The following is a 12,026-nucleotide window of genomic DNA, read 5'->3' on the forward strand; positions in this document are numbered from 1 at the left end:
TCGTCCTGGTCGGCTGTGTGGATGACTCGCAACAATACCATTTTTGGCAAGTTTCGACAGTTTATAATAAGTTAGTGAACTGTAATTTGGCGTATGTGTACGCCATTTTGCGCATTACCATCCCTGATCTTCAGGGCTTTCTGTCGCCCTAGACCCCCCCTGAACCAGGCTGATCTAGACTGGTTTTTTGTTTCTTTTTGTTCTTAGTTTTGTTTCTATGCTCTCGGCCTGTCTGGGGCCTGTTTCGCATTGCTGCCAGGTTCGATGTTTGTGGACCCTTTTCGTAATGTTGATGTCTCTCTCTCTCTCTCTCTCTCTCTCTCTCTCTCTCTCTCTCTCCACGACATTGGCATCACCACTCGCTTATTCCCTGCACGATTGATATCGTGCACTAGGGCCTATGGTTTTCTAACTTATTTGTCACACTCTTCCTCTTCAGAAAAGAAGTCTCTAGAAATTCCCTTTGGATAGCAGGGAAGGTGAGAGAACCCTAAGATAGGGAATCACTCTCCCTCCATCGGTGACTATGCAGAGTGCAGACCCAATCTATAAAGTCTGACTTGCCCTCCTTGACGGGATCTCTAGCGAGAGCAATCTCCTCGTCGTCGGCTCCCTTCTCTCTGGTCGAAACTAAAAAGAAGTCTTCATTGAGCGAATGATCACCAATCTCTTTGGGTACCCCTTATGCGACAACCCTTTGCTGTCGAATCACCTAAAGAAAGGGCAATACTACATCTCATTGAGAGAGTAAAAGGTCTATGATATCATGGAGACTCCAATCAGGCTCTCTCTCTCTTTGGCCCTCCACCCTTCAGGATTGCCAGACTCAGTCGCTGAGTCGCTAACCTCACCCAGTGTAACACTCTAAAATTTTAACTCGAAAATACAAAGAATTTTTTTAAAACATTGATTCCAACATTAGCTATGCTCCAACTGTATAGAGTACTAGATGACCTGCCTGAGCGCAAGTGCGAGCGTGTCTTACCCTCTTAGTCACAGATTTAGTTCAGAACCACAAAAAACAAATCTAATTTGACTACATTACATAAAAAAACTCTTTAATAAATAATGAAAATATTTTTTTACTTTTGGTTAAAATCTTTGGCGAGTTACAAACCATTTAATTAACATAAAACTGAATCAAAGGATCATAAAATTTACCAAAGTAAAATAATTCAGTCCTGAAACCAATAATAAATTAATTAGAGTACATCAAGTCTCAATAAATTCTAAATATTTTTAACATAATCTAAAACAAAATCTTGAAAATAAAAATAACTAGCTTTTGACACCACGATAATACCCCATCATCACCTCGACTTTTCAATTAATACCTTCATATTTTATAAATGGGGTCCGACTCATCGAGTCTCAGTAGGGAAAACACAATAAGTTAATATACATGTACATAACCAAACATACATAGAAACATGAATTCATTCTACATATATTCAATAATTAAACAATGATCTCATTATGAAAATGCTATTAATCACAAATAACAATCACAACTAAACTGAGGTGCATACATCACATTTATGCATGAACATTTTAAATCAAAGCATGTACTTACCAGTATGAGTGAACTATATCCTTCATGTATGGGTGACTTTAATTTCTTTATTTAGATTCTCTTATTTAAATGATGCATGCAATGCTTAAACTATATACATAATTTATAATTGTTTTGATATTCAATATTTATGGTTACTAATATAGATCCATTTCTTAGATCAGGAGCAACAACTCAGGGGTATATTAAATCAATTTACAACATATTAACTTGACCTTGCACACATCCCCAGTGTTGGGTGAGGGGTGACCAACATTGAGAGAGATCTCACAACACCTCCAATATGATATATTAGTCTCCGTTTAACTGAAGTACACGCATACCACCCGTGGTTGCAGTGGTAGCATTATCCTCTATCTTCGTGGTGGGAAAGAATAAACCTTTCATGCTTTAAATTACTTTTTACGAACCCAAAAGTATTGCTTACCCTCTCATTGTAAGCCTTAATAGAATTAATGTGCATGTCAATCTTTATTTCATTAATTCTATTGTTATATATACATAAACACAATTAACCATTTTCAAGGTTATCAACCTCTAATTTAAGTACAAGCACATATGATTTTAATTAATCAATCACAAGGTTATATGTCTTTAATTTGGGCACAAGCATGCATGAATCCATACATTATCAATTTGCATGTCAAACTATCATGCACAAGCATATCACGATATCATACGTTATTATTTTCTAATATCATGCAAAAACATATCACATTATTATGCATAAGCATATTCCAATATCATGCATGCAATTTATTTTAACCTTGTTCAAACACTTATAATATATAAGTCAATACATGATCTTAAATAAAAGTACAATCATATACCCTCATTGAACCACTCACTGTATTCTAACGGTACGTGTGTCCAATTTGATCTCATTATGGGATCTATACCTATCCACTAGTTCACTTTCTAAATCATGATATAAAAATAAGCTAGAGTTCTAATTCAAAACTACATGGGCAGAATTTATCAGTCGGTATAAATTCTACAATGCTCAAAATATAATAAAAAAATATAATTTTTTTATAGTAGATACAAAAATATGTTAGCTAACTATGAAAATAAAGCAAAATAAATTCTCATTCTGTATCAAAGAAAAATAAATCTTGTACCTAAACTAGTTTTCTGTTCACATAACAGACCTCTCCAGTTTGGCTTCACTGAAGAACCCTTCGCCCATGAATTTACAAAATGAGATAAATTCTGTAAGTTTTATTGTAGTTAGATGGGTATGTCTAACACAATCTTTTATAAAAATCTGGTCTAAACTTCATCCCATCTATAAATTAAAATTCACATACTACAACGTCTAAATATTCTTGGATAGATTGATTTTTAAAAATTTCAAGTTTTTGAACAAATCTTTAATAATTTTTAATTTATAGACCATAATGAATTTGTATATTAAATTTTTGCCATGTTTTTATAAATACGTAAACTAACATTAATAAAAATATTGGCTATAAATATGAAGTAGATTGGGAGAAATAAAACCAACAAAATCATGCAGTCATTACAAAATTTTTGTTAAGACAGAAATTATGTTCTGACTTGTAGATGTCGTATCTCCCAATCCGAACTTCAAACAAACAAATTTTTTTTGGGGAATTCCTTTATATGTCTAAAATATCTTTCTAAAATTTAATAATTTTTTAATTTATGGTTTGTGAGAACCATTCATTCTTTTCAAACTGGTCGAAATAAAATTCCAGGATAAAATGCATTTTTAACATGTACATAATTAATTATGTGATTTTTAAAAAGTAAAGCACCATAAACATGCATTTTATGGTTTTTATTTAATGTAAACAAGTCATACACATGTATATACACTTCCAAGCATGCAGAAACTACAAAGATCATATTCACAATGCGAATAACATGCAAGATTCAATACACTTCAATAAGAATAGCTAGTTTTCTCAAAAAGACATATCCGTATACCAAAATCAATTCTTTTACAATAATGGTTTTGGATTTTAAATCATGTATATGCTTATAAGAATAGTTACAATATGAATATAAATCTCTATATGTTGTTTATATATGAATATTATGCTAAAACATAATTTCAAAGTAGAATAACACGATTTTCTAAAAAAATATCAAAAAACTTGAAATTGATTTTCATATAAATAAGACTTTTAAATATTTACTCATATTTATAAATTTAATATCAGATTTAACATGAGTTTAATCGATTTCATACAGTCCATACACAAATATAAATCCACACCATCCAAACCATTTTTATAAAAAAGTAGTTTAGATTCTCCAAAACCTATTTTCATAAAAAATTATTTTGAAGCTATAATCTATCATCACTAATGTCATATCAATCATATGTAGTATACATGGCTGATATGAGCATATCAATATGCATATATGGATCTTCCACAATATGTCTATGCATATTGACCCTATGCATATATACGGTTAGTGTGTGCCCCTACCTCAAAAGTCAAAAACCTAAGAAAGAAGACCAAAAATCAAAACCACCAAGTGGTTCTCCTCTTTCTCTAGGCTGCACTACCACTGAAGGTTCAGACACACTAGCTCCCGACCTCCAAGCTCCTTCAATGAAAGCATGAAAGAGGGAGAAGAAAAGAAAAAAGGGAGAGAAAAGAGAGAAAGTAAGGCAAGAGAGAGAAAATAGGAAGACTCAATAAGGGGGGTGCATGTGGGGGGGGGGGGGGCTTTTAAGGAGTCTCCAAGGGGTTTTCAACCCCAATAGGTAAGTCTCAAATCCCCTTTTCAAATCTTTAATTCCCTATTTGAAATTTTCCTAAAAATACTAGGCTACTTGGCTTATTAATTCGTTTAGGAAAGCTTTGAAATATCTAGAAAACTTCTAGATTTCTTTTGACCTTTCCTTTAGTCCCATGCAGAAACCATAACCAACTTAAAGTGGCCCACAAGAGAAGGCGTCTCACCCTTGGAACTGCATCTCCTTAATCAATAAAATTTTAATTTTATTTCCAAGTTCACTGGCTAATTAGCCTACCTTTTAATTTAAGAAAATTATTGTATTTTTTTTTAATTCAAAGTAGAATATTTTAAGAAATTAAGAAATAACCAAGTAGGATGGGCCCACATAGGGGGTCGTCCCTTCTTGGGATCCTACTTGTCTAATTAACTCTAGTTCAATTTCTTAATTTAATTCCATTAAAATTTTCTAATTAAATTTTTAATTAACTTCTATATTGGATCTAAGTCCAATTTAGATCTAAATCCAATTTAAGTAACTCTACATCCAACCCAAATCTAAATTAATTTCTAAATTAGATTCAAATTCAAATCTCATATCCAAATTCATATGTAATTAAATCCATATTCAATCAAATTCTAAAAGCAAATTCATATTTAATTAAATTCAAATTCAAAATCAAATAGGATTCAAATTAAATCCCAAAAAACTGGAGATTCAAACTCAAATGGAAATTCACTCTAAATGAACTAAAATTCTAAATTATATCCAAGGTCCAATTAGAATATTGTAGGTTCATTTTCAGAATCGAGTATTAAAATTGTAATTATTTGAGTTAAGATCTAAATAAAAATTGAAATAATGATTGCAATTTTATTCCTTAGAAAATGCATCAAAAAATCTTGGGCCACTGCGGGGCTCTGCGACCTGAGTCTTGACCCCAACCAGGTTGTTTCGCCTCTACCCCTAACCCCACCTACCCCCGCTGTGACTTTGCCCCTGACTCATCCGCCTCTGCCCCTAACCCCCACCCACCTAGGCACTGGGTGAATTAATTCATTACTTATTCACTTATTAATTCAATATTTACTATTCACTTATTAAATACTTATTACTTGTTAGCAATAATTAATATATAATATTTTAAAAATTATTTGATAAACTTATGATAATGATAATTTGGTGAAAGACAAAAAATTTATTAAATATGTTTTATGTTCTTTTTTTGTTGTGAGTAACTTTTACTTATTCTAATTATTTATAAAATATTTATGATATTTTTTATAGATTTTTTTGAATGATTAATTAATTAATTGACCATTTATTTGTAAGATATTTGGGTTCTTTTGTCACGTGCTGAATGCATTTCAAGATCGAAGCTTAAGCTTAGTCACATTGCATTATTAATGCAAGGTACTTTCTTTGATTTTTATATCAAACAAAGTTAAATTTTAGAGTTATTATGATATTGTGCAGTTATAAATAAATATTTTTATTACTGAAAATATATTGTTTAGTTTCAACCAAGGTTCCTAACTATAAATATGACACTTTGTAGTTCCTTAATTTTGTTTTGCATTAGTATAGTTTATTATCATAATTTTTTTCCTGTGCATTTGTCCCCACCCTAACTTAAATTTCTGACTATGCCACTGACCACCTCCAATGAGTTCCACCGCACCTCCGTGCCCTCCCTGTGATTTGAGAGGGGGCTCATAACAAAGAACCCCTAATTTAGTTTTTTTCTATTTTAATTTTTATAGTTTTCGTTGTTTTGCAGCAAACCGGCTCAATGGCATCATTACCGCATCGGACGAGCCACCACACTTCATTCCTGACAGAAAGGAGGCCTTCGGGCCATAGAGTACCTGTTTCAGTTTTTCTATATTTTTATCTTGTTTTATGTATTTTTGAGATTTCATTTCTCGACAAATATGATAATTGAAATCACAAGATATTCTAAATCACATTTGAATGTCATGTGATTTATTTTCGCTTTTGAAAACACAACCAAAGATACCTTAGCTGCCTACATGGCTAGTAGCACAAGGCATTTGAGATAATTGATTTGGCAATTTCTACCAGTTAACGGTGGGTTTATAATTTATGTTGGGAGCTGCAAGTTGAACCCATGTCGCTAGAAACATTAATGATGATGGGAAGGCTCACTGTGGCACTTTGTGCAATAGAACCTCATTTACAAGCCTTTCCAGGTTGGAATATGAAGGCCCACCAGGCGCAATAGCCTTTTGTGCACTCACCTTCCATTCCTTGGCTCTATTTTTCATCTCCTTCCCCTTCTCTCCTTCCATTAACTCCCTTACTTGTCTCTCAATCTCCCCCCTCTTCACGTTGCTATCAATTTCCATCCCTACCCCCCAGTTGGTGCAAGTATACCTACAGTTGGTAGTCTGTTCTGCAAAAAAAGGCCAGCATAACATGGGCACCCCGCTGCTTATGCTCTCCAGTGCAGAATTCCATCCACTGTGAGTGAGGAAGACACCCACTGAAGGGTGGCTCAAGACCTCCTGCTGTGGACACCAACTAACCAGCAACCCTCTTTCTCTTGTCTCCAAAATGAACTCCTGTGGCAGTATGGCTGCCACACCCTTCACAAGGTCAGGCCTAATGACCCACAGAAATGGGTGCTTGCTGTTAGCTAGCCCCCAGGCAAACTCCACCAGTTGGTCGGCAGTCATCACCGTGATGCTTCCAAAGTTGACATAGACCACCGACCCTTCTTCCTGCTCATCCAGCCAGTCTAGGCAAGACTCCTCTTCTTTCCACAGGTTGGACTTGATGGCAGTGAGCCCATTCATGGGCACACTCTGGCTCAGTTTTAGCAGAGGGCCAACCGTGAACAGACGAGGGATTTGCGACCGAATGGCCTCGAGGACTTCGGCCTCAAGATCATCAAAGGTGTTGAGGATGAGTGCAGAGGCTTTGGTCACTGTCTGTGCTTCGTTGTTGCAGTAGTTGAGGATGATGTTGTCCCTGTCAAGAGTCCTAATAAAACTGGGAATGTCCCTCAGGGTGACGCCTGACATCCCTGGTATCCAATCTATCTTGGTATGAAGGTACCCATTTGTCAACTGGCTCTCATCTGTTCAATAAATTTCACATGAAGAAGTTTAGACGATTTGATGCAAATTTGAAGGAAAGCATAGAATAATTAACTTAATTTGGTCTTTTGATAAAATTTAAAAAATCTATAAGGCAAGAAAGGCTAAAGTTCATTTTGTTTGGACCAGCCAGGTGACCAGTACAACATGAAGTCTCCAATAAGCAACTATTTCAGGGTCGTGTTTGGATAGATACAGTTACTTATCCAGAAAAGTGGGATAAGTAACAGATTATGCCACTCTTTTGGATGTGAAAGATTGGCGCAGTGTATGGTGCCCTAACACAAAAAAAGAAATACATATTTTATGGCAACCAAATAAAGAAACCAAAATGAAAAAAAAAAAAAAACTTGGAGATGAGAAATGGAAATCTAACAGATAGAAAACTTACCAACCCTACCCACTAATAAATTTTTAGGTGATTTTTTTTTTTAATTCTGACCATACAGATATATTCAACATGACTGATTTACTAGAAATTGACACTTGGATCATGCATTTTGGATGACCTATAGGAATCAAATGATCCAAGTATCAATTTCTAGTAAATCAATCATGCTGAAAATATATGTAAGGTCAGAACTTCGAGAAAAACACCGAAAATTGACAGTTCCAAGCAATTGGATACCATCTGGTAGGGTTGCAATCGGGTAGCTTTCCACTACCCCCTTGGAGATTGCTATCAAAAGTAGTGTTTTCCTTGTCTTCTATGGATAGTGATGAGCAGCAGCAAACTTTACAATAAAAAGTAGATGGTTTCGATTCATACCTTTAAGTGGTGTATATCCTCTCTCTATGAGATCAAGATAATGAAAGTAGGACCAGAATCCACAGGCACTAGTGGTCCAGAATAAGACCACAGGTAGCCCAAGCTGCTCAGCTGCCTTGTGGGTGAAACTCATGGCCCCGTCAGAAACTATACAAGTAACAGGTGGTTTTTCAGGTGATTCATTGAGCTTCTGCACAAGATCAGTGAAAGGGGCCAAGAAATTCTTAGTGATGGAGTCACAGAGTGCAGAGATATCCTGGGTTCGGTCAGGGTCCGAGGGCGGCAACCCATCCGGGATGGACTTGAACATGAAGTCCTTCAAGCCCTTGACTGAGTCAGGGCCCCTTGACCTGATCAGTCGCTCATGGTTGTACTCTGTGTTGACAAAGGTTATGTGGAAGCCTTTGCAGTGCAGAAGCTTAGCTAGTTGCATCATGGGGGTGATATGCCCTTGTGCAGGGTAAGGGATGCAAACTGCATGAGGCTTCTGTGTGTTTGCTGCTGACGCCATGTTTAAGTTATAGGAGCAGCAATACAGTTCGGGAGTTCTTGACAGGAGAAGAAAGGAGCTGAGAACTCGGTATTTATAAATACATGGTGTGGTGGGGGGTGTTGGTGTATGCAGGAGATGTAGAGAGAAGGCACTGGCTCTGAATTAAGATGACATCATTCATCACACCATCCAAAACTGTCCTTTGACCTTTTAAAGGGACAACGGTAAAACCAGTAAAAGATTAGATTTCATACACAGAAATTGGGACAAGCCGTAACATAAAGAGTTGATTTTTTCTTTATATCACCGCTAAAATTTAACAATTAAATCAATTGATGAAAGTGGGTAGAAAGATCTAAGAAGCAAGTGGTAGCCAAAGAAATGATCGGTGGTTGTTGTGATGTGGGACATTTCATAAATTTAATATGATTGAACAGACATAAAATTATTGGAGGGCAGTTTTCTAATTTTATCCTAAAGTCACTTAGACTCCAATCAGATTACAAGTCTTGTAATATTCTTTGGCTTCTTTTGTTTAGAGAGGGTCATTCATCTTTTGTAAGGTTTCTCAGAATCCAATAATAGAGTTTCGGCGGTTGTGATTGTAGACAATTCTTGTTGAACTATGTGTTGGATCGAAATTCGGATCACGCAGTTTCACAATCATCATCATGATATAAATCAGGAAATATAACAGTATTGAGATCACGATCAACAGATGATCGAAACAATAACATGGAGCAAGCATGACGTTTTCCGCGCCAGACCAAAATCCAGACATCAGCATATGAACAAACAGATGCAAAGAACACAATAAAAACAACAAAAGCATGTTAATACTGAGTAAACGGCTAAGGCGTACGGAAGTACTCCCCTTAGAGAAGATTCGCTCCCACATACAATGCAACTGCAGACCTCACAGTTTTAACAAAGCAAGAGAGAGATGATAGAGTGTACATCCGTCCCCTTGGAACCTCTCTAACCACGTTTATATAGACGTGAAAGAGATATGTTTGAATGGACATGACTCTTAAAGAGTTGCCCATTTTGAATAGACATGACCCTTGCAAAGAGCCAAGAGTCGCCAGTTCCAAAAGGCATGACTCTTATTCTTTATATAATCCAAGGATAAACAGAAAATCGGGGCAAAAAAGATACATTGATCTTGATAGGATGAATCCGAACCGGCTCAGCTCAGCACAATGCAACGGGCAGGCGTGCGCGCACGTGTGTGGTAGTCATCCCAACCTCTTGTTCTCAAGAACAAGTGTAATAGTTTATATGTGAGTTATAAAGCCCACAACAAACTCAAACACAATCAATATGGGACTATTCCACCTCATCAAAACCAAATTTCTCTAAAACACCCCAGGTTTCTTCTCTTGAATTCTCTCTCCCTTCGCTTCTTGCACCTAACACTATGTAAATCATTGTTTCTCATATGATTTGATTTCTGTATGCTCTTTGGTACAAAATGAAAGACCCTTAATTTTGAAAGGTAGTGTATGGGGGAATCATTTATAAACAATCGAACCATTTCATTCTTCAACGTTGTCAGCCATGTATGGAGAACCATTTATAGACAGTTGAACTTTCATATACCTAGATATTCCTATGAGGTGTTGGAAAATAGTTGAAGACAAGAAAAGATGAATTAAAGAACACCTTCCTCTAAAAGTTCTTATTCACCAAATGTGATAAATGAAACAGAAATTCAAGTTAGAATAGATGAGGCAGAGCAACATTGATGTTCCATTAGACCAATGAATAAGAATAGCACAAATGAGTCACACCAACGTTGTCAGCCATGAATCGTTTGGCCAACTATTCAGGTGAATCTGCCGATAATGATTCTCAAGTGAATCGTTCTAAATGCGGCTAAAAATAATTAAAAAACATTTCATGTCAATCAGAACGTGACACATGTTAAAATAATATTAAAAATATAAAAAAACATGTTAAATAGTTTTTTTACATTTATTAAAAAATAACTTATTCAGATTAATATCGTGATTTTCGGTCGATACCGATACAAGCCCATACACACCGATATTCACAAAACATTGAGTCACACCATGAGCCATCAGGCGGGAAAGTGATGCATGAGGAGAAGGTGCAAGGTTAGAAACCATAACAAAAACAATTGGCAATCTATCTTGGCAGTTTTCTTAATTTTTTTTATGGCTCTGCTAGAAAGAGACACCAGTCCAAAATATAGGATGTGGGTACGGACCTGATGCTGATCTCTTGGTTTAGATTGCTAGATTTTTGGCAAGTGTAAAAGATTTTTACACATCCAAACACAGAAGATAAGGATGGTTATCATTTCAAACCATAAGATGAAGCCTTTTTTTTTTTTAGAGAAATGTGTTTTCTTTGAAATTTATAACCAGAAGAAACCCCACCCTGTACTAAGACTTGGTCACGCTAGCTCAGCCTGTCATATCTACAGTCCTCGTGCCAGCAGGGTAAAACTTTAAGGCTAGGACCCCTGTCCCTAGTAGGGGTGGCAATTTCTGACACGACCCGCCAACCCGCCTCTTAGGCGGGTTCGGGTTGGGCTTAAGCCAACCCGTTTAATAAACGGGTCAACCCGGGTAACCCGTTTATTAAACAGGTCGGGTTCGGGTTGGGGGTATGCCAACCCGCCAACCCGTTTAATAAACGGGTTAGGCGGGTGGGTCAACCCGCCAACCTGACCCGCGAACCTGAAAACCCGTTTACCCGACCCAACCCATTTATTAAATGGGTTGGCGGGTCGTGTTGGGTTACCCGTTTATTAAACGGGTCGGGTTCGTGTTTGCGACAGCCGACCCGTTTAATAAACGGGTCAGGTTCGGGTTGAGGTATGCTGACACACCAACCCGCCAACCCGACCCGATTGCCACCCCTAGTCCCTAGAGCTTATGCTAAGCATTGGCTTGTGCAGAAGGGCGACTTCTATGAGAATGGAACCTTGACACACAGCCCGTCTAGTAGTCAAGGCCCCCCCACCGCCACTAGGCCAACTCCCTTGGGGGCGAGAGAGAAATGTACCTGCTTTACACATTTTTTGAGATTTATTTTAGCTTTTTTATTATTTTCAACATTAATGCATCTGTTTGTGTGTGGAGCTACCGAGTTAGTTGGCGACACGATACAGTTAACCCGTTTAATAAATGGGTCAGGTCAGGTAAGCGGGTTGGCGGGTTAGCGAGTCGGGTTTGGGTAAACAGGTTGGCGGGGCGGGTTCGAGTAAACGGGTTGGCGGGTCGGGTTTGGGTAAACGGGTTGACCTGCCCGCTTAACCCATTTATTAAACCGGTCAACCGGGTTGGCATACCCCTAACACGAACCCGACTCGTTTAATAAAT

At 36.9% G+C, this 12,026-nt stretch overlaps 1 protein-coding gene across 1 annotated transcript; it reads right to left on the minus strand.

Moving 5' to 3' along the window:
• Positions 1-6,145: 6,145 nt before the first annotated feature.
• Positions 6,146-9,619, minus strand: LOC149816337 (7-deoxyloganetin glucosyltransferase-like). Its single transcript, XM_089987448.1, has 2 exons — positions 8,181-9,619; positions 6,146-7,392 (listed from the first exon to the last, which is right to left on the minus strand). The coding sequence occupies exons 1-2, from the start codon at positions 8,689-8,691 to the stop codon at positions 6,455-6,457; spliced, it is 1,449 nt and encodes a 482-aa protein (XP_089843574.1). The 5' UTR covers positions 8,692-9,619; the 3' UTR covers positions 6,146-6,454.
• Positions 9,620-12,026: the final 2,407 nt, after the last annotated feature.

Source organism: Nuphar pumila, chromosome 14, assembly GCF_984573655.1.
Source record: "Nuphar pumila chromosome 14, dmNupPumi1.hap1.1, whole genome shotgun sequence".
NCBI classification, from domain to species: domain Eukaryota; kingdom Viridiplantae; phylum Streptophyta; class Magnoliopsida; order Nymphaeales; family Nymphaeaceae; genus Nuphar; species Nuphar pumila.